A 24,837-nucleotide genomic window follows, 5' to 3' on the forward strand; every position below is an offset into this window, starting at 1 on the left:
AAGTCACAAATTTGAATACGGGTCAAATTTTATTCTAGGAAAATTGAAGTTCGCTATATGTGCATATATATTACTCATTACCATCTAGACAAACCAGCACACATCTCCAAACATTAATGGTCCACCTCTCTTAAATTACAACTTTCATCGAAAAATATGATAATATACCTAATCCCATTTAAAGCTAGGAACACTCATGCAGATGCAGTCTACTAGCTATCCTAGCTAGGAACATAATTTATTTTCAACTGTTATATGAATATGCTCCCCACCTTACACGGTATTAAGCATCTTTCTCTATGCTATGCCAATATTTTTCTATTTGTGCCCTAATTGTTTCTCCAAAAACAAAAATGTAAAAGGCTGATGAAAGGGAATAAGGGACTTTGAGAATGTGAAAAGAATGCCGTTACTCCATATGTCTATAATCATCATCCACCAGAGAAAGACTTCTTTGGCTTCCTTCAGGTAATAGCTGGTATTCAAATTTCAAGGTCCCACGAACAAACGTTTTGGTGGAATGAAAAATATGCCGAAAGATTTTACATAATTCTGCTTAACTCTTCTATTGGACATGATCTCATGGTTTGAATCACTTTCATTATAAATAAAAAAAACTTATCATATAGTGCTGATATATATCTTATAATGATATAATATTTGTTACTAAAAATTTTATATATACTATAAATATAATATGTGTTAGTATATATTAAAAAATGTAGGTATATAGACAATCGTAACACACAATATATATTATTAAATCTTACTCAAAATTAATATTAAAATTTTATATAATTAACTATGTGTCATAAATTATACTATATATTTTACATCTATAATAAAACTTTTATATGTCATTATATATAGAGTTAATCACTTATACATTGTCAGTGTAAAGTTTTTTTACACTGACAATCAATTATATCTTTTAATTGTATCATGTCATTGTAAATACATTTATTTTTAATAGTGACATGACACAATTAAAATATATAATTGATTGTCAGTGTAAAAAAACTTTACACTAGCAATGTATAAATGATTAACTCTTATATATAATATGTTTTATTGTATTTCAATACATATACTTATAATTGGTGAATTAAAAGCAACTTTAAGGAATCAAAATTGAAGTTCGACACTTGTATATTTTAACTAAAAATTGAAGCTGAATTTTTGTCTTAAATATATAATCATAATTAAAAGGTATCATTTTAGGATGATTAAGAAGGAATTATACCTTAAAAAAAGAAAAAGAAAAAGGCAGTTTTTGCAGCAAATTCATTGTTGCTTATTTGGAATCAGATAATTAATCATCCAGCTTTATTCACTAATAATACTTTGTTAATTAATAACAACATTTGTTAGTGTTTACATTCTTTTGATCCATCTTGTCATGTACTATGCTTAATTTCAACTTTTTGGATTAATGTTTACTATGGACTACATGCTACACTGTAATCAAATTGTTTGTGCCTTGCTTACCAGGCTTCCAACCCTGTCATATAAAAGTAGTTGACAAATTCAATGCAAGGGTTTTGCCATGTGATTCGTTGCCTTAACCAATTTGCTAGTATACCCATTGTGTCCCACAATTTCGCGAAATTTGAGAACATCATCATCACGATTTTCTTATAGGTTCCTTAGTCTAAACTTCCCTACTAGGGAAGGATGCCTTATAAGGTATTGCTTTCATCGATTATTGACTAATCACGGCTGGCATATTTCTATTTCATATTACGTGTTGTATCATTTTGTCATGGTGCAATATGCTTCAAAGACCAAACACTCATGATTATAGTTTAAGCTCCCTGTTAGCTCAAATTTGCGGTGGCAATGATGGCTCAAAAGGTTGAAGGGATTATATATCTTTGATCTATGCCTAGTTAAAACACAGCTACAAAATAAGTTGGTCAATTAGATATTTGTTTGATATCTTGATTTTTTTTCTTCACTTTATTCAACTTTACATATGTTGGTATCACTGTTATTTTATAGGGACTTGAGAGAAATGATAATGGTACACTTGTTTTATTCAAATTAACAGGATTGCTATGCTAATTGGTCATTGTCCAAGTTTTGGCACCATCGGCAGAATGCTATGCAATGCCACTAAAAGCTCCCTTATTTCAATATTATCATTTCAAATAAGCTGCACGGTTTGCTTCTTCATTTCACCGCTAGAATAACATATCATCTGGTTGGTGGGTCATGTTTTCACCTTATATGATATTTTCTGTTTTCTGATATTAAATTAAGTTTTATTTGGTTAATTGTTATTGTTCTTCTTTTAATATGTGTTTTAATTTGAATATATATGATTCAATATATAAAATTAATTGAGGTTGATTTTTTTTTATAAAAAAAATTATGATCTGAAATACAATACTAATAACACTTATTATTAGGAATGGAGTAAAAATTATTATAGTCAACATTTTAAATATTTGATTTTTTTTGTAAGTTGTTTAATTAACTCCACTAATAAGGAATTTAGGTTTTTATTACAAAACTTAGAATTTCTAACTTAAAGGATTAAGGTTAAAATATTTTTATTATTTGTTGAATTAACATAATAATAACTAAAATTGAATAACAATTGAGAGGGATACATAAAGGTCAGTGAAATTAATTCATGACCTTTTTTATAATAAATTTATAACAAATCTTTTATATATTTTTTCATTCTTTTAATTAGATTAATTAATTGTAGTGCAAGTGTATGTGAGTTAGATACTTAAACTTCCGTCCATTTTTTCATTTGTAATAATTGATACGTTTGTCAAAAGTCTAACATACCCTTATTTTTAATTTAAGAATTTTTTATTATTATTAATGATATTTATAGCTTATTAAAAAATATTACTATTGTTAATTACATTATCTAATGAAATTTATTCTCATTTGATCTAATGTAAAGTTGTGTCCGTATAAACAAAATATTTGCAATTATAAATCACTTTTCTTCTAGTGTAAGTTCTTGTTCCAACTCCTAGAGAATTTCGATTTCATGCTTGCTATCTTTCTTCCAAAATTATAAGCGAGAAATGTGGAAATACTACACTCTTTGTCTAGTGATTATGATTTTCTACAACTTGTGCATCACAAAATTGTCTAACGGAGCAATATAATTTTAAAGCATTGAGGAATAGACCAAAAAACCCTCTTTTAAATGTTAATGTCTTGATTTATTAAAAAAAATAATATTAAAAATTACAAATATAATTATTTCATATTTGATTTAATAAAAATTATTAAATATAATACATTAAGAGAAGACGGATAAAATAAAAACACATTTTCTAGTCAATAAATTATGAAATATTTTTTTCTCTCAAGCACAAAATTTTAAATGGAAAAAATATTTATACTTATTTCTCATTTAATAATTATATATACTTTTTTTCTCTCACTCTCTTATTACTACTACCAACTGATTTCTCTTTCTTCCCATCCAGAGTGTTGTTGTAATTATTAAGATCACCATTTTATCATGTAACTATCAATGATATCATTGTCAGTGTTTTAAAACCCGGACCGACCCGGCCGGTCGGACCGGGAACCGGTGGTCCAGCCGGTCCGAATCTGAAGTTGGATCTGTGACACCCTCTACCCCATCATCAATTCACAATTAAATAATAAGAAAGATTTCTTTTTTTTTTTTTCTTTTTTTTTTGGGTAAATAAAATCTTTCATAGTTTAATAACATCTTTCATGTATAAAACAATTGTTTCAAATATTATAAGGTAGAAGATTCACATTCGTAACTCATCAATCATAAAAAGTCAACATATAAGTATTAAGATTCAAGAAATCATATAAAGGAAAATATAGATTAATTCCAGCAAAGGTGGCAGAGCCTCCTAGTTAGGAATTAATTTATAACTTTGAAATCATATAATAAAATAGTATAATAAAGATGTACATTTTGGTCTTTTCTCAGGAACGTTCAAAATTACATAAGAAGAGAAAATTAAAGCTTTTTAATATAATAACATCCAAAATAAACCTAGCTATGCCCGACGTCACATCCTATCAGAGCATGCCCCACTGAAGCCTTTAAGCCTCATCACCAACATCCCCATGATGCTGATCATCTGCAACATAATTTAAAACATATACAAAAATGACAAGGGAGTGAGAAACATCTCCCTCAGTTTCAGGTGAAGAATAAAGGTTAGATAGCACCCACACACACACAACAAATATAAGTCACATGTAAACAATACACATACATCATCAATATTACAAATACATTCATTTATCATGCAATGATGTCATGGACTCATCTCATAAATGCATGCATGTGGCGCCATACGGAAGTTTCACATATCATCACTGGTGACCCAAAGGTACACCTGGTTACATCACTGGTGACCCTAAGGTACACCTGGTTACAAGTTACATCACTGGTGACCCTAAGGTACACCTTGTTAGCATGTTACATCACTGGTGACCCTAAGGTACACCTTGTTAGCAAGTTACACCACTGGTGACCCTAAGGTACACCTTGTTAGCATGTTACATCACTGGTATGCGGCCTCAGCGGCACACCTGGAATAATATATGCGTATGATGCATGCCATACCATCATAATCTCATTGACTCAATATTTAACTTGTTACATAATTTCATTTAGTACATCATGTCCTCATTTGTCATAGTCTCATAATCATAGTTTGTCTCAATAGTCAATTCTTAGGTCTCATGTCATTTATCCATATTTCACATGGTCATGTCATCAATACTCCTCATAAGGTCCGCATAGGTATTCACAGAGATTCAGAGAGCATTCTTATTCATATTAAAACTCATGTATTATTAACATTAATTTCATATTCATTTATTACTTCAACAAAGAAAAAGGTAGAGTAAATAGAAAATCAGACAGAACAACGGCACTTTCAACAAAAACAAAGTAGAATAAATAGAAAATCGGACAGAACAACGGCACCTTTAACAAAAAGCAAAGTAGAGTAAATAGAAATTTAGACAGAACAACGGCACCTTCAACAAAAAGCAAAGTAGAGTAAATAGAAATTAAACAGAATAACGACAAAGGATTGGGGGCCAATCCGACAAACAACTATCCAACAATTATCCCCACACCCCTGAGCGAGGTTCTCACTCCCCCCCTTACCTGGATAGGCGGAGTTGGAACTTGGGCAGGGTCTCCTCCTCTGGATCCCCTTTTTCTTCCCTCTCTTTCTTTCTTTCTTTCTTTCTCTCTCTCTCTCTCTCTCTCTCCTCTTTCTCTCTCTAAGATTTTCACTTCTTCTCCTCTGTACCAAATTTTCACCCCCCCTGCCCCTATTTATAGGCCTCCTGGCGCAACCGGAACGGCCGTACTGATTTCGGAACGGCCCGTTCCGGATCCTTCAAACGTGGGAAAATTTCTCAACTGGAACGGCCCGTTCCAAAACCGGAACGGCCCGTTCTCAAAAAGCAGAACGGCCCGTTCTGAAACCAGAACGGCCCGTTCTCAAACTCAGCAGAACGGCCCGTTCTCCCTCCGGAACGGCCCGTTCTCCTTGTTGGAACGGCCCGTTCTGGGCCCGTTCCCAACCTAAAATTTTAGCTTATTTTAAATGCTCAGAACGGCCCGTTCCACTTTCGGAACAGCCCGTTCCGAGTTACTCAAATGCCCCTAATACCTTTATAAAATTACGAAAATGCCATCAATAATTACGAAAATGCCATTATTAATAAAAATATCCTTTTAAGGAAATTGGGGTGTTACAGGATCGGTTATGCAGTCGACCCGTTTCAAACCGGATTGAACCGGTTAATTTTTCGGTTCAACCGGTGAACCGGTGGGTCAAACCGGTTCAACCACTTTTTTTTTTTTTAAATTTTTTTAAGGGACCATAAATCACAAAAATAATAATGAAAATTGAATCTCTTAATGAAAAAGTAAAGAGTCTTATTAAATATAACAATGACTACTTGTTCTAATATATTTGTTTGCAATATATACAACTTAAATAACTTTTATAGTATATTATTAATTTTAAATTATATATTTAATAATTCAATATCTATGTAAATATTACATATATTATTTTGTGATATTAATTGCAAGCATATTATATATGTACATATTATTTATATTTTTAATTTGTATTAATATACCGTTTAACATGTAATTTTTTTATGTATTTTTTTACAAAATAAAAATAAAAATAATTTTAAATAAGATAGAAAAATTTAAATTTAAATAAGATATGAATTTATTAAAATTTATAAGTATAAATATATTTAATATGAATATTTTTTAATAAAAATAAATTAAAATCGAGTCATGCGGTTCAACCAGTGACCCACCGGTTCAACCTTTGACCCACTGACCCAATACCTTAACCGGTTCGATGACCGGGTCCGGTTTTTAAAACTATGATCATTGTTGTTATTACATTATTGTTATTGTCAATATTACTGTATTAAAATAATTAATATATATTAGTAAATATATTATGATAAATTTTATGTTATTTTGTTTGTATCAATCATTATCAATCAAATAATGTGTAAAATAAAAATGTTGCCCCTAATTAAAATATTTATTTTATTTGTTATCTTTATATTATACCTCAATGTGTATTCACCGAGAATTTAATTCTTCATAGGTTCGCTAATTCCAAATAAGAAGTGTTTATCATTTAATTAAAATAACATTATCTATTTTATAATAAATATTATTTAATAATCTAAAAACTGATTAATAATATTAATCCACAAAAAAGTTCAACATTATTATTACTAACATTTTAGTTTACAAAATGAAAATGAAAAGTGGACAAGTGGCATTCATAGACTTTTGGGACGCATGGTGGACCCTAGTTCTACGAGGTGATGTGCACATAACATTAGCAAGGGGTTCCCTTGTCCCCTAGGCCCCAGGTCAATCCTCTTCGTCTTCAATAGTCAAGGGCAATTAGAGACGGAGAATAAATTTCAAATAATAGAGCAGTAAATATTAAATTCAGATACTTTCGGTGAAGGGTGGTATTATATAACATTTTCTACTATTATTTATTTATCTATAACATTTTTTACTTTTTATACATTGCCTTTTTAACTTTCTATCTCCCTTTATATTTATTTATATATATAGAAAGATTCATTTACTCTCTATTTAAACTTATTTCATTCAATAATTCATGTTCTACATCAAATTTCAATGATCAATCATTGAATTTAAAGTTCTTAATACATAGATCAAGTCAATAAATTTTTAAAAAATTTGAAAATCATTTGATATTTTATTTTATTAATTTAAATTAACAAATAATTATAAAATTATTTTATACATTGATTTGAATTAATGAAATGAAGTATTAAACGATTTTTAAAATTTTTAAAAATTTATAGATTTGATCTATGCATTAAAAACTTTAAATTTTAACAGTTAGATCGTTGAAATTTGATATAACATATGAGTTATTAAAAAGAGTAAATTTAAGTAAACTTAAAAATTAGGAGCATCTCCGGCATACTCTAAGATCTATTTGTTTCATTTTAGGTTTAATTATAGTTTTAATACAACTTATATTAATTGGATATGGCATTTTTTTTAATAATTTTTTTACATAATTATATTATTAGTATAAATTGTTTAATGAAATTTTCTTTTTTAAATCACATTTTTTTATACATAAAACTTAAATTCAAGATTTTATTTTGAAAAAATCAAATTTAATACTATTTTAACTAACAATTTATTCGTTTTTGTTTTATAATTAATTGAGATAGAAATTGACAAAAGTGTGTTTTATGCAGTAACTATTTACAGTCAAATGACCTGCATTTATTATCTTTTAGTTTATGCCGAATGTGTTTCACTGGTTATGATAATGTTTGTTTTGGGGGGTGAGTAGCCATGATTGATGTTTTTGATTTTTTTTATTAAATATTTGAGAGGAAACGACTTGCAAGACTGAAAGAATATGATGTTCTTCAACTTAACCACACCTATTATAAATAAAATAATATATATTATATTACTCTATATATATTTGTTATAAGATATTTTTTAAGAGAATCATACATATTAATATAATTAGCTATTTTTATTAATTTTATAAAAAAAATTATAATATATCAATTTTATACTCTTTTTATTTATCATCAAATTATTATGAGAGGTAAAGATATATTACTTCATATCAAAATTTATATACAAATACCAATAAAATTGATAAATAATAATTTAAGATTTAATAGGTGTAAGAACATTTATTTTTCAATTTTTTTTATTATTTTATATAATAAAAAGGACACATATTCATAATCTTTAATAGAGACAAAAAAATAAAAAAAATAAAATTATTACATTATAGATATTATAAAATCTTATAAAAAGATTACAAATTCGTTCTAAATTATGTCTTATAATAAAAATTGGAGAGAGTATTAATTTAATGATACATTCATGCAACATCCTTATAATAAAATATATTGTGCACAAGTATTATTTTTAAAATTAATATAACATTTCTCTAAAAATTGATCCATTTCTAAAATGTAGTATCACCTTCTTGAAGGAGTTCGGGTATAAATGCACTGTTGTGCACTTATGCGTGCAGCACACAAACTATGGATTGCATGGTTGACTTGAAAAGGAAAAATTGAAATCAAAAGGATATGTTTGGTTCTAATTCCAAACTTGGAGTGAGTTGGAGCTTCATCCATGACTTGTTCAGTCAGTTCTTCAATCAGGTTAAGTGGAGATGGAATCTCTTCCACCAATCCAGCTCTATGTGGGCTCAGGTTCTACAATCAAGGTACAGAGGTGGGCACAATCTGTGTGCTCAAGCCTCCTCTCAGAAGGATTCTATATGGTGGAGGGATCTTTTAATGGTGTGTGGTGGAGTTGAGGAGGATAATTGGTTTGATAAGTTGATTGAGTGGAGAGTTGGAGTGGGGTCTAAAGTTAGATTTTGGCTAGATAAGTGGGTGGGGCCTACTAATCTTGCAGTTGCATTCCCTAGATTGTTCATTATCTCTGATCAGCAACTTGCTTCTATTGCAGAGATTGGGGCATTTGTGAACGGAGAATGGGTGTGGCACCTCAGGTGGAGGAGAAATAGATTTGAGTGGGAAATTCCTTTAGAACAACAACTTTTGCGCCTAATTAATAGTTGCATCTTCAATTCCTCCCAATGCGACTCTTGGAGTTGGGTGGCAGAGTCCTCAGGGATGTTTTCTGTTAAGTCGGCTTATCAGATCATATTAGCTGAGTCAGTCACTATTGAAGATCACGATATCTTCAAGTTAATATGGTCTATCCCTGCCCCTCCTAAAGTTCTCTTCTTTGCTTGGAGGCTTCTGAATCGAGGACTCCCAACTGTGGATAATTTGGCACGCAGGAATATATTACTTGGCGAGCATGAATCTAGATGTATCTTTTGCAAGGTAGATATTGAAACCACTACACACATCTTTTGTACATGTCCGATGGTTGATAGAGTTTGGAAACAGTGCCTTTCCTGGTTAAATTGTCCTGCACCTCTTCCTAGGCAGATCTTCGACCACTTTTCTTTCCTCCCAGCACCAATTCAAAACGAGTCAGAGGCAGAAACTTGGCATACTGTGTGGCTAGCTACAATGTGGACCTTATGGAGGTACAGGAATAAGTGTATCTTTGACGGCGGAACATTTGAGCAAGGTAGTATAGTTAGAGACATTCTTATTTTTTGTTGGAGGTGGCTATCCACCCTCAAACCATCCTTTGCCTATTCTTTCTCTCAATGGAGTAGCAATCCTGGGCCATGTATTTGTTTCAACGGGTGTGGATAGGGTAGCAGGTTCTGATTATGAGGAGATAGAAATGTACTAAGTATTTCTCTATAATCCTGGAAAACTCTATACTTTGTATATGGGTTCAGGTACCCCTTGTACCTGTTATATATTAATTTTGCTGTTATAAAAAAAAAAAAAGTTCTTCATCACCTACATGCACGTGTCTATGGTTCTTGTATTTTATTAGGAGCATATCTGATATGGTCTACTTCTGTAGGGATCAGTCTTATGATAGGTTAGAACTGATTTATTTATGTTTTTTATTCTATATGAAATTTTGATAGGATTACTTTCAGAATCCGATCTTAATCCAATTAAGACATGATATATACAGAGCAAAATTAGATCAACTTTACTTACTGACATAATATGTTAATGTTAATATTATTTATAAATAATAGAGTTGAAGTACCATACAACTATGTTATTAAATAATATTTATATAAATATAATATTATATTAAATGAAATATTATTTATTAAATAAAAATTATCTTCATACTTGAGAGTATAAGAAATTCTGATTAACTATTTATATATATATATAGTAATTATTTATTATCATTATTGTTATGATCGTTATATTTGCGAAGGAATTCATGCATTAAGTGTTTCAGCTTCAAATTTTAACTTGCCACGTGCGATTATTAACGGAGTTGCTTAATTATGATCATGTTAATTAGAAGATGCATTTTGCTGTGTTAATTATGAGTTTTTCTTGTCATTGGGAGTCAATGGATTTCTAAAAAATACTGACTGTATACACATGAAATTAAATGGGAGAAATTATTTATATTTTCACACATATATAATTTATAATTATTGTAGATTAAAATCTTGCTCCCGTTTATTCTCTTAAATTTAAAAAAGTTTCACTTTATTCCCAGAAAATATATTTATTAGGCTACAATCATTTTTCTACAAGTTTTTTTTTTTTTTTTAACTTAATCAACTTGGCAACATGTGTTAAAATGGGAGAGATGGTATAACATAAGAGTATTTGTGCAAGCCAAAATTAACATGGTTAGTATTAAAAAAAACTGGAAAAAAATTTGACCAAATATATATATATATATATATATATATATATATATATCACGAAACGGTTCACCATGAATTATAATTAAGATCCTTTGGATAAAAGTATGTGTAGATTATTATTGTAGGCTCTATACACATAGTTTCAAAAATTGAACCGGTTATTGAACTGTTTAAGGTACTGGGTTAGTAGGTCAAAGGTTGAATTGGTGGGTCAGTAGTTGAACCGCACGATTTGATTTTTATTTATTTTTATCAAAAAATATTCATATTAAATATATTTTATATTTATAAATTTTAATAAATTCATATTTTATTTTAAATTTCAATTTTCTATCTTATTTAAAATTATTTTTATTTTTATTTTGTAAAAAAAATATATACAGAATTACATGTTAAACTGTATATTAATATAAATTAAAAATATAAATAATGTGTACATATATAATATACTTGCAATTGATATCACAAAATAATATATATAATATTTACATAAATATTATATTATTAAATATATAATTTAAAATTAATAATATACTATAAAAGTTATTTAAGTTGTATATATTATAAACAAACACATTAAAACAAGTAGTCATTATTATATTTAATAAGAATCTTTATTCTTCCATTAAGAGATTCAATTTTTATTATTATTTTGTGGTTTATGGCCCCTTAAAAAAATAATAAAAAAATAAAAAAAAAAGTAGTTGAACTAATTTGACCCACCGGTTTAACGGTTGAACCGAAAACTTGACCGGTTCAATCTAATTTGAAACAGGTCGACTGCATAACCGATCTAACTTAAGATTCAGACCGGTTGAACCATCGGTTCCCGGTCCAACCAATCCAACCACCCAATTCGATCCGGGTTTCTTAAACACAGTCTATATCTCAGAATATTAATTATTTCTTATTCACTTTCCTTGAACTTTGAGCCTGCGACAAGTGATTATTAGAGCACTACCCACTAGAGGGGGAGAGATCAAGGTGTCATCGGCCACCAAAAAATAGATGTGATAATCATCGGAACACCTCTGTATCTGCCGCCACCACCACTATAGTTGTATCCACAATCACTACAACACAAATCAAATTAAATCGAGAAAAAAATTATGATAGTAAAAATCTACATTAGGCTCAATTGTGATGAAGCCCATCATGTTGAATCTCGTGTCCCTATTGTGCTAAATCACTTGTCACCGCTACACTAAATAGTGTGCCACCTTTGTGCAAAATCGATGGCTGCCTCCACATTGAGTTGTAGCCTCTTATGGGTTGAGTCATGGGCCTCCGCACTAGTTACAGGTATTTCTGTTGGGTCACAACCTTCTAAAATTCTCTTTGATTTGTTGTGGGTTGCATGTTATTCTTTGATTTTTCTGAATGTTTTCCAAATTAAGCACAATTTATGCTATTCGACCCTAGCTTTGATATTTCATTTCTCTTTCTATTGTTGGTTGCAAGTGGTGTTGGTGTGATGGCGGGGTCAAGTCTTCCAGTCACATATTCTTACGTCAATTGTTGGAGTTTGGTCCCGTCAAGGAGGAGTGATTATAGGAATTATGTAAATGAAATATAAGGAACGAAAGGGAAAGAGAAAAAAAAAATCTAGTGTGAAAAAGAACGAAAGGGAAAGAGAAAAAAAAATCTAGTGTGAAGAGTATATTGCATAATCATATGAATGAGATATATTTTATGATTAAAAATAATTGATCATGATAGATCACCTAATAAGTGGTCCACCCTAGTCTTTATTTATATTTTAAGATGTAAAACTTTTTAAATTTAAAGGATAAAGTGTAACACTATGAGTTTTTATGATTGTTTGATTATTTTTATTAGTTAAATGAATGTATGTTTTATTGTTAAATTGTTGTAAAACTCTAAGAATTAAAGAATTCTTATGAGTTTAGTTATTTAAGAGTTGTTTTGAGTTGATATTAAAGTTGACCAAGTTTAGGAGCCAGTATATGAGATTTTCATGTTAAATTTATAAGTTTATTTCTTAAGAAATCTAGAGAAAAGTTAGAGAGTGTGCTCTAAAAGTGAAAATATTTCTTTCTTTCTGTTGATCTCATAAAGCATGTGGATCCTTCCTTGGAGTTAGAATGAGTAGTAATGTCGTGATTCAAAGCTTCAGAAGTTGAGAATCAATAGGAGAAGTCATTGTACAGGAGTTCGACGTTCTCAAGCTTTCTTCCTTCTTCTATATTCTTTCTTAGTGATTTGAGGTAAGGAAAACTTGTAGGTTGTTAATTATTGTGTTGTTTATGTTGATAGCTACTTAAACTCTTCTAGAGTTGGTTGTGTTGTTGATTTGAGAAATGATTGTCTTGTTTTTGGGTTTTGAAAGTTTGAAGGAGAAATGGTTATATCCTTGGTCATTTATTGTTGCATGTTGTTCAAAATGGGATTCTCTGCCTAACTCACGTTCGACATCATCATACTGGCATCTGATGTCGTCTAGGCAAAGAGTGATGGCTTGATTATGTTGGGCTCCACTTAATCCAAGACCCGATGTCACTAAGTCAGAGACTTTCCCAAGCTTTTACGCCTGATGTCATTCAAATTCGAGATGAGTCTCTCTCCTCACGCTCGAGGCCACCAATCCTACGCTTGGCATGACAAGACAAACAACCTCATGTTGAAATAACGCCCGACGCAATGAGCAATTTGCACTTATGCAATTACAGATCTTTCTAAATCCACCTAAAACTCAACTAATACCACACATGCAACATAAAATATGATTCTAGTCAACATAAACAACTCATTTGCAACACCATTTTCAACATTCAACTCATAATTAAATCAAAATATCAATATTTTCATCATACTCTTTTCCAAAACCACAACCTTCAATGCCCAACATGCAACCCACTCCGAATCAACCAACTCATCTACAAATCTTAAAGATTTCAAACATTTAACTCATAAATCATTCAACAACTCAACAAGTCAAATAAGAGCAAGAATTCAACTTCTCTTATCTTGGGATAGCACGGAACCAAGGTAGAAGAGGAGAAAACGAGGTTCGACACACTTCACAAATTTGATTTAGGATTTTCACAACCTGAATTACAACAAACAACCTAAAAGCAACTAAGAATGAGAAAAAAAAATCTAGAAGAAGTGCATATTCAAGGGAAAAGGAGTCTATGGACCAGAGTCTAACTCTTTAGAATTTTCTCTCTCTAAGTTTCTAATAAATGAAGTTTATGAGACTAAATAGAAACCTTATATACTCAATTTCTCGAGATCAAACTAGATCTTTGAATGCTCAGAAAAACCTCTGACACTATGAAACTCATAAGAAATCTTGTAATCCTAGAGTTTTTGTTGTTGTTACAGAACAACAACTCATTTTAATAATATGAAACGACATTAAAATAAATATATCATTCTACGACTTATAATGTTACTAGTAAAAAATTTCTATAAATATTCTTCGGTATTCATTCTTTAAATATAATCTTAAGCATTCTTATTAAAATTTATCATGTCTTTCTCGCAATGAGATTTGATTATTACTATAGTAAGTGGCATGTCCACTAATCCCAAGCGTGTGGTTCAACGGTAGGGGTTGATCCACGCTTAAGCAAGGTCAGGGGTTCGAATCCTACCTTGTGTATGCAGCCGCGTTAAATCTTGGGGTCAGCTATTCCACCCTTTGAAGTGCCTCCAACGTAGCGAGAAGATTAGTCATTGCTATCGGCGGTGGATACTCCAGGAACGAACCCAAAGAGTGGCATGTCCACTAACTATTAGTTATTTAAGTATAATTGAAGGCATAAAAAGAATAAATACATATGCAAAGAACTCAGGTATTGTAGGACGTTTCGTATGGATAATATATTTTACTGTATTTGAATGTGAAGCTAAAAACCAGCAGAATTTAACAAAAGCTCAACCGAATTGTCGGCATTTTCATGGAAAACAATACTATTTGGCGTAAACAAAGCATATAATTGAAGAGCAAACAAAAACAGAGGTCCATGTTGTGCTTAGACAGAAATGGTTATATATGAAGCAACGTAGTTTTTTTTGGATCTAAAACAAATTTTCCCTTCACGTTCATCTTTCTTTAACTTCACTTTCCTACTCATCTTTCAGTTCTAATTAAACAATTAACGAAAAATTCCTTGTTCAGGATAGTGACAAAGACCACGTAGTAGGATCATATTGCATTGTACGACTCCTATATACATCACCTCCTTTATCATCTCTCTCATGCATACTCTAATGCTATGCTTGCTAGAAAGGAAAAAATAAAAAATAAATAAATAAAAGAAAGAGAAAAGAACAATGGAGAAGAGAAGGAAAGTAAATAGGAAATTAAAATGTTTGACAGGAGACATATATAGGAGAAGTCTAGAGAATATAATTTTTAATTATTTATGTTGTACTTTTCATTACACTTCCACTTAATTTTTAGTGGAGAGAAAAAAAGGTAAAAACCTACCTAGTCTTCATCGCATTTCTACTGTGTCAAACCACGAAATAGTAACCCCTCTTCCCTTTCTTCGCAAATCTTCGCCTTTTGGTGTACCAAACGCTATGTAAATAAAAAAACCTTTAATTAATATTTATTAACATATAAATCTTGTAATGGCATGTTAAAATTGTGTTTTGTTAGTACAATTATTTAGATTTAACAAGAGATTTCAAAACGGAGTTTAATCATATATATATACATACATATATATATATATATATATATATATATATATATATGAATTAAATACTTAAAAGAAAATTATTATCTATAATATTAATTTAACATAACTCGAACACCATCGTCTCATATAAAGAAAATGTGTGATTTCAATTAAAATAATTGTTTGTATGAAATATTTATGCTTAAAGTATCATGCATTATACGAACATTAGATAACATATATATATTTGCCTATTTAATTTGTACAATATATCATATTATTAGTTTCGGATAAAAAAAAAATTATGATATTTATACTAATAATTTTTATTTTTGTTTAAAAAAGACTATGCTTTCGGAGACTAATCCCAAACTAAATCATTTATAAATAACAAGCTTTTGGAGTATTAAAAGATATAATATATCTTTTCTAAGGAAAAGCTTAAAATTTATATTTGCGTGTTAAATATAGGGAGGGAGAAAAGATCATTTGACACCCTCAGGTTTTATACAACCTAATTAAAAATAAATAAATAAATGACACATGTAGATAAAAAAGAAAGAGAAATATAAAGAAGGTTCTCTCTCACTAAGGAGAACACCAATTTCTAATATTTGATATTTTTACTAATAAATTTTTTCTTAGAAAATAATTTTGATCCCTTATCCAACTTTTTCATATTTTAATTGGTCTTTTTATTTTAATTTTTACTTTAATTTAAAATAAACTTTAAGAAATTAAAGTGAAACTTTTAAATTTATGAAATAAACAAAAAAAAAAAAAAGTCAAATGATCGACTAAAATGATATATTTTACCTAAATTTATTTACTTTTTTTGAAAAATATTTTCTCTAAATTGAATTATCATGTGTTACACCGAGATTTCAGTATGTAGTAAAAAAAAAATCAGCAATAATGTTATTAGAAAGAAAGTAATATAAATCATTGCAAAATAATTATTATCCCTTGTTAATAAAATAAGCTTGTGAAGGATAAACATAAACTCCTATCGGATCACGTGTTAACCTAACATGTTTCACAAACAGCTGGCCGGTCCCATTTTGATATTTCAACCAGAAAACCCAATAGTGACATTTAAATTTAATTTTTTAAGTATTGTTAAAACGATTGTTAAGAAAATAAATAATGAGAATTCAATAATATTTTTTATACAATAATTCAGTGAATTTAATAGTACAATATAGTAATGTAATATAAAAAATTTGTAAGTTCTTATAGAAAGTTTGCTATAAATATTCTTCCATTATTTACTGCAAACAACTTGCAGACCTTTTTCTAAATTTACTGTCTTTTAATTAAAATATTTGCGCAATCTGGATCTTATACTTTATTTTGATGCAAGAAAACAATTATCACAAGAGGAAATGAAAAAAAAATTGTTAATTTTTTTTGGCTAATTAATATTTATATATTTGTATTATGATTAAAATGTATAATTTTGGTCCTATTATGATTTCTATTCAAATTTATTAATTTTATTGATGTATAGTTATTATTCTTCCATTATTTTTATAAAAACTAAATTATTATATTTTTATTTAAATAATTGAGAGCTCAAAATGAATATAGAGTAGCAAATGATCTACAAGGTTTGAAACAAAAAATACCATACAAATTTGAATAGTATTATATATAATATAAGGTTAAGGTTTTAATATAGTGAAAAATTAGTTCTATTTTTATTATTATTAATAACATTAAATTTGAATATATTTATTATAACATGCAAATAAATAATTAACTAGTGTGCATATATATATATATATATATATATATATATATATATATATATATCATTTTTCTAAATTTATATTTTAAATAATATGTAAATCTTTAATATATGGTTTTTATCTCATTTTAATAAAATTTAAAATCTTAACCTAATTTAATAATCTTAATTACATTAGTTTGATAAAAATAATTTAATTTAATGTACTACCAATATAATAGTGTCATTTAATATTATTACAAATTATTATGTATTAACGTTTACGATAATTATTTTTTTAATTAAACATATATAACACAATTTCTAGTTGGGTTAATATTTTTTTTTTACATTTACTGTACAAAGATCCTATTTTCACTCCAACTAATTAAACAGTATCAACTATCAACATTATATTTCTTGTTATTAGTAAGAGTTATACCGTATATTTTTTTAGAGATTCTCCCATCAATTCTCTTATTATGTTTAAAAATATTAATAAAAAATGTATATTTAATATCTGTATGATATTAAAAAAATTTAATTAATATATATATATATAGCATGAATAAAGGATATCATCATATTTTGGTGTCTACATTTTTTTTTATAGTTTGTATTATTTAATTAATTTAATTAATTAATTAATTTAATTATTTCATTATTCTGAATTCAACTATACACTTTTTAAATTTTAATATTACTATTATATTTTTATTTTTTTATGACGTGGCATGACGTATTTTATTTTTACTAGTGTATATATAAAAGGAATTTATAAAAAAAAAAAAAAAAATAGAATAATTCTACCGGCAATAGCACTGAAATAAGCGGTTGCCGGTATTTTGTGGGGCATCGCACTCGCCTCTTTCGGTACCGTGTTTACTGGACCTTCCGGTTGATTAATTTTTCCTTCAAAATTTTATATAAACCAGACTAATTATTTGGAGTTCCAAAATTATTAATTCTTTTAAATATAACTTTTCGCGTTCAAGCCTGTGCTATACATATTACAAAAGTTCATCGATACTAATTTTCAGGACACTTTTGTTATAATAACTACAAAACGAAACTCTATTTCTAATCGAAAAATAACACTAAAAAAAAAATCAAATCATTTGCATATAATTATATATGTTTTGTTCTTATTTTAATGGTAATTGGTTTGGCTGTTTCCCTTTAATTGCATGGTAACATTTTTTTTTCGAATTTGCATTTTGCACACCCAAAGAACGGGACGAGTGGAATTTTAAACGAGTTCAATATTTATCTGAGTCTTATTTTTTGTGTGGATATTTTGTTGAATTAATGGTGTGTGTATTGACCGATCGATCTTCAAGGAGACAAAGGATATAGTCATAGAAGTTTGTCTTATTCCATTATTTGATACTGGGGTCCCATAAGAAGTGACTGCAACTACATGCATGCCTTTTTGTTTTCAACTTAAACTCTCAATTCTATCTTCTATGACTCTATCTTTCTTTTAAAAGCGGCAACCTCTCAGGTTATGGATCTTTCTAATAAAATAATCTCATTTTTATTTTATTTTCTCACAATAAAAAATAATCCCACTTTCAATATACAATTTTCTTCACATATTATATATTTGCTATGTCATTTTCACTTGAAATCGTGTATATCTTCTCATTTCCTCCCTCTTTTTCTTGTTAATTTTCCCCCGATTTTTCCTAACAAGCCAAATTCCTAACGTGCATGACAATAAATGAAAGTTGTATGCTTTGGCACGATACCAAGCACGAACCGTTCCGTTCTGTTATTCTTACATCATTGTTTTTCCAATGACGACTCACACTTGGATCCATGTAAAAACAGAAGATTAAGGTTTTCTAAAGTAAAAAATAAAAAATATAAATAGTACATTATTTTTTTCTTAAAATTTTTTAATTACGTCTCAAAATTTAAAAACAATATGATTAAATCCTTCATTTTTTTTATAATTTTTATAATTTCATTCATGTAATTAGAAATTCGTTTATAATTAATCTTTAAAAATTTATAAAATATTATTTATATCCTCGTATTTGGACAACCACATAAAACGAAATAATCATCATCCATTCAACTATATTCCATATGTATCATATTTTAGTCTCATTCCATCCGTTAAAATTTCTTCATAAACCCTCTAATCACAAGAATTTTAAAATAATTAATGTAGAGAATAATTAAGTGTAAGACAACATGAAATAGTTATCTAATATGATTAACCAAATATAAAAATATGAATATGTTATAAACAAAATTCTAATCTTAAAAACTAAATTATAAAAAATCCTAAAGTATTAAAGCATTGATAAAATAATAGAGTAAAAGGAAAGTGATAGAATAATGGATATATATCCGATTCCACCCTCTACTCTTGTGTGTATTGACTCCAGGGTCCCTACCCCTTAAGCCCACAGAACCAGACATGTGCCTCTATTATATATACCACTTTCTCATTCCTTTCACCTCACTACCAACACCAATAACACCTCCTCCTCCTTCCTAAACAATCTCAAACACTTGGTATTTTTCTTTTCTCTCTGTGTTTCGCGTTGTTTGACAACACAAAGCACATAGCATCATCATGCCCGAGGCTCCCAGAGACGACGGCTACGAACTGGCAGAGAAGAACAAGAAGATTCTGGACTTCATAGAGGACGTGACTGCGAACGCAGACCAAGTCCAGCAGAACGTGCTTGGTGAAATTCTGTCCCGCAATGCAAACGTTGAATACCTGCGACGACACCGTCTCAATGGCCAAACGGACCGTGACACGTTCAAGAAGCTTCTTCCGGTCATCACCTACGAGGATGTCCAACCTGACATTAACCGCATCGCCAATGGTGACACCTCCCCAATCCTAACCTCCAAACCCATCACTGAATTTCTCACCAGGTACTTCCCTTTCATCAACGCCATAACACTTTGTTGCTTAATTTTCTATCTTCCCTACTATACAAATTATCACATGATCTTAGACCACCATCTACCTATCACCGTCATCGATGATCGATCCATATCCGCGTAATACAAAACCCACCTTTTCCATTCACAACAAAAATTCATAAGAATTCATTATGTGTGAACGAGAGATTGACCATGTAATTTTTCCTTGCTCTAAAAGTGTGTTCTTTTTTTACTAATTAATTTAAGTAACTTAGGTAATCTTCGTAAATATTTTAATATATATATATAAACATAATTTATGATGTATATTTTTTTAATAATGTGTAAAATATCTACTAGTTTGTCATTTTAGAAAAGTGTTTTCCCCAACTACATTTTATAATGTTTAGTATGTGATTATGTGTTTGTAGCTCTGGTACATCAGGTGGTGAGAGAAAGCTGATGCCAACAATCGAAGAGGAGCTAGGGAGGCGATGTTTTCTGTATAGCCTATTGATGCCAATAATGAGCCAGTTCGTGGGAGACCTAGAAAAGGGCAAAGGAATGTACCTATTGTTCACAAAATCCGAGTCCAAAACCCCCGCAGGGATCGTGGCACGCCCCGTCCTCACAAGCTACTACAAGAGCCCTTACTTTAGGGACAGACCCTTCGACCCATACACAAACTACACAAGCCCAAACGACACCGTTCTCTGCCCCGACTCCTACCAAAGCATGTACTCCCAGCTCCTCTGCGGCCTCATCCAAAACCAACACGTGTTCCGCGTGGGAGCCATCTTCGCCTCGGGATTCATCCGCGCCATCCGCTTCCTGGAGAAACACTGGACCCTACTCTGCCACGACATCCGAACGGGCACCCTTGACCCTCTGATCACGGACCCTCCCGTGCGAGAGGCTGTCATGAGGATCCTGAAGGCTGATCCGGCGCTGGCGGAGTTGGTCCACAGGGAGTGCAGCAAGGGGTGCTGGCAGGGGATCATTACCCGCCTCTGGCCCAATACCAAGTATGTGGACGTTATTGTGACGGGGACTATGGCACAGTACATTCCCACTTTGGATTACTATAGCAATGGCCTCCCACTTGTGTGCACCATGTACGCTTCTAGTGAGTGTTACTTTGGTGTCAACCTCAACCCCCTTTGCAAACCCGCACATGTCTCTTACACGCTCATCCCCACCATGTGCTACTACGAGTTCTTACCCGTCAACCGCTCCGACCACCTCGCTCCCACTTCGCTCAATCACTCCCAACAACAACAATTGCTCGACCTTGTTGATGTCAAACTCGGCCACGAGTATGAGCTCGTTGTTACAACTCATGCTGGTCAGTCAAACTAATTAATACCTTCACTACAAATTATTTACATTTATATATATATTATTATTTAGTGACACAATTTGGTCTTTCATCATTTCAGGACTCTACAGGTACAGAGTGGGAGACATACTGAGGGTGTCAGGGTTCAAGAACAAGGCCCCTCAGTTCAGCTTCGTTTGCAGGAAGAACGTTGTCCTGAGCATAGACTCCGACAAGACGGACGAGGTGGAGCTTCAGAACGCAATGAAGAACGCTGTGACACACTTGGTGCCCTTCGATGCACACGTGGCGGAATACACAAGCTACGCAGACACCACAACGATCCCGGGGCACTACGTGTTATACTGGGAGCTAAACTTGAAAGGGTCAACTCCTATTCCACCCTGCGTGTACGAGGATTGTTGCCTAACCCTCGAGGAGTCACTCAACAGCGTCTATCGCCAAGGACGCGTGTCCGACAAATCAATAGGACCCCTTGAGATCAAGATTGTGGAACATGGAACCTTTGACAAACTCATGGACTATGCCATTAGCTTAGGTGCTTCGATTAACCAGTACAAGGCACCAAGGTGTGTCAAGTTTGCTCCCATTGTGGAATTGCTGAACTCCAGGGTAACGTCCAACTATTTCAGTCCAAAGTGTCCTAAGTGGGTTCCGGGACACAAACAGTGGATCCATCAGAGTTGAACAATCCAATAAACATGCACATTATATTATATTATATGTATTTGGTTCGTAATTAACTTTTCATGCATGGGGACATGTTAGGGAAAAGTTAATTAATTACTTAGGTCAAGTCTATGTTTTAAGTCGCGTAATATTGCATATATACTCATTTATAACAACCCTCCACTGTAAAATTTTATCCCCTTGAATATATAGCACTCTTTTTTCTTCTTTTTTTTTTTTTTCTCGTTTCAATTACCTTTGTGGCAGTGCTATCATCATCATAACGTTGGCTCGGAATTTTACAATTTTGGGCAGCAATCATGGATGCCAAGTTGCCCCACTGAAGTGGCATGGGGCTAATTTCCTATAAACGGAAATGAGAAAGGCTTCACTTGTGAACTTTCTTTTTCCATAGTTTTCAGGAAAAAGCATGCCAACTTTATACCACTATCAACTCCAGCTAACCAATCAATCACAGTGAATTGAAATAATGAATTAATTGTTGAAAATAATTAATATGCAAAGTTAATTACCCTGTTTCACTTGGTTTGCTGGATTATCAGGAAATATATTCAGTAAATTACGTTATATGGTTGCTAAATAATTTCGGTAGGAACTTCTTGAAAATAAACAACTCTTATGTAGTAAAAATAAATAAATTGTACTAGGATAAACATGCTCTACGTAGGGATTCGGTGGGGGAGAGAAAAAGCGAGAAATCTGACGTTAAAAATGTTGATAAGGTCCTAGTGAATCGTGATAGTTTGGAATGAGTCCAATTTTTTCTCGCGACGTCTCTATAATAAATAGTTGTTGTGTCAGATTCTGTCACTAAATAAAGGAACTAAAACCATGTGTGGGTATTAAATAAACAGGGGGGACTTCTATACAAGGTTCAAGTAGTGTTTTCCCTAGTAATTCCAAAAGCAAACAACACCAATTGTGTCCTTGTTACGATTTTCTTTTTGTCTACACCATGTTACGAAATTCTTAAGTTGCTAACTATTAGCAGCAGCGGTGTCAACCAAATTAATAATCATTCCAAAACAGGTTAATAAAATTTCAGGGGTTCAGTTTGATTGGGAAAAGAGTAATTTAACATTAGGTTAAAACTTTGTTATAAACTAACACGATTAATTATATGATGTGGTCAGCCTACTTTTAAAACAAAAAATCACAATTGCAAAAATTATTATAGCAACTCAGTGCATGTAAACTCTATATGAAATAATTAATTTATTATCAAATTTTAATATTTTCATTCTCTTATATTATCATATTTTACAGTAATACTTGATATTTAATATATTTATATGTTAAAAATATTTATAATATATTTACAATTCAGATTTGGTAAATTTTAATTAGCTTATATTGAATTAGATTTTTTCAGTGCAGCAACTACTCGGTTTTAACTTCAAATCTTGTACAAATTATTTACAACACTCATCATTATAGCTATGTTTGAGTGTGTGTGCACTTTTTTGAACCAAATCTATAACATAGATTATCACTCTCTTTTCATATTCAATAGAAACAATAAAAAATAATTTTTTCCATTAATTGATATAATTCTTACTTGAATGTAGATGTCAACTATATGAATCTAAACATGTCCTTATTATAGTTTAAGAGTCACAAAAGTAAACTTGATAAAGAATATATAAATAATTTATTAATTGTACTTGTTAAATAAGAATTAGAATTTAATCTAAAACATGAACACGGAGTGAGATTGGAATGTCCTTTATTTATTTATATATATACAAAAGAAAGATGTTAGTTAGATATATTTTTTATGGTGATGATAATGCCTGGCTGGCTGGTGCCATATATGATGTGAGTGTCCCACTGAGTACCCGGCAAGGACGAGCCCATCTGTGTTGTGAGCATAAAAGAGGCCCAGAAATCGCAGTTGTGGTCAAAAGAAGAGAGAGGAAGTTATTGGAATGTAGTAGGTAAGAGTGAGAGGTGGTTTTGTGTTTGCTACATTCTGTGAAAACAAACAAGAGCAGTTTCTGCACTGTTTTTCCATGGTCTCCCGGACATAATCATGTACTTCTCCACACATTTTCGGAAGAAACAGACAATGTTTTCCAGTCACAGCTTCTCTTCTGCGTAGACGGATAAGGCATATATCCTGTTCAAAAACGCGTCGCACCTCATCTACACACGTACGTAACATTTTTATTTATATTATAAAATAAAACCAACAAGTGTTTCACAATTCATAGATAATATAAGTTTCATGTGTCGATATACAAAACACTTTATTGGAAAAATTAACTCATTCACTTTTTTTTTTCATCACATGATATACTTGTATAAATTATATACGAGCATTTCTTTAAGTGCGATCAAGATGGTAAAGAAATAAATAAGGAACTAAATTTACAAAATAAAAATAGTAAAAAAAAACTAAAAGTGTAATTGAGTTAATATTTTAATAAAATCATTTTTTTTCATTAAAAACAGTATTTTCCATGGAATACAAGGATAATTTCTTTCAAAAAATTTGATATATCTTGAGTTATAATTAAGCAACAAAAGGTCAACCCAAGTTGATTTTAATAAAATTATATAAAATATCAGTGGTAAAAATATTTTTTAACACCTTTTTTTATATGTAAATACATATTTAAAATTTTGAATTTTAATTATATTTGAAAAAAAAAACTCAAATATTTTACACATAGATCAATATATTGA

The 24,837-nt window shown here is 30.5% G+C and overlaps 1 protein-coding gene and 1 long non-coding RNA gene across 2 annotated transcripts; one reads left to right on the forward strand and one right to left on the reverse strand.

Moving 5' to 3' along the window:
* Positions 1-3,822: 3,822 nt before the first annotated feature.
* Positions 3,823-5,258, reverse strand: LOC145952875 (uncharacterized). The gene is made up of 2 exons (XR_014430372.1): positions 5,144-5,258; positions 3,823-4,100 (listed from the first exon to the last, which is right to left on the reverse strand). It is a non-coding gene; the product is annotated as an uncharacterized LOC145952875 (long non-coding RNA).
* Positions 5,259-19,692: 14,434 nt separating this feature from the next.
* On the forward strand, positions 19,693-22,356 carry LOC109817183 (indole-3-acetic acid-amido synthetase GH3.5). The gene is made up of 3 exons (XM_020382396.3): positions 19,693-20,129; positions 20,552-21,465; positions 21,560-22,356. The coding sequence occupies exons 1-3, from the start codon at positions 19,819-19,821 to the stop codon at positions 22,144-22,146; spliced, it is 1,812 nt and encodes a 603-aa protein (XP_020237985.1). The 5' UTR covers positions 19,693-19,818; the 3' UTR covers positions 22,147-22,356.
* The last annotated feature ends 2,481 nt before the right edge of the window (positions 22,357-24,837 follow it).

The sequence above is a fragment of the Cajanus cajan genome, chromosome 10, assembly GCF_000230855.2.
Source record: "Cajanus cajan strain Asha chromosome 10, NIPB_CcT2T_4, whole genome shotgun sequence".
NCBI lineage: Eukaryota > Viridiplantae > Streptophyta > Magnoliopsida > Fabales > Fabaceae > Cajanus > Cajanus cajan.

Coding starts and splice junctions, on each gene's coding strand:
- LOC109817183 (XM_020382396.3), top strand. CDS start 19,819: ATGCCCGAGGCTCCCAGAGACGACGGCTACGAACTGGCAGAGAAGAAC. Junction 20,130..20,551: donor ATCACTGAATTTCTCACCAG/GTACTTCCCTTT, acceptor ATGTGTTTGTAG/CTCTGGTACATCAGGTGGTG. Junction 21,466..21,559: donor CGTTGTTACAACTCATGCTG/GTCAGTCAAACT, acceptor TCATCATTTCAG/GACTCTACAGGTACAGAGTG.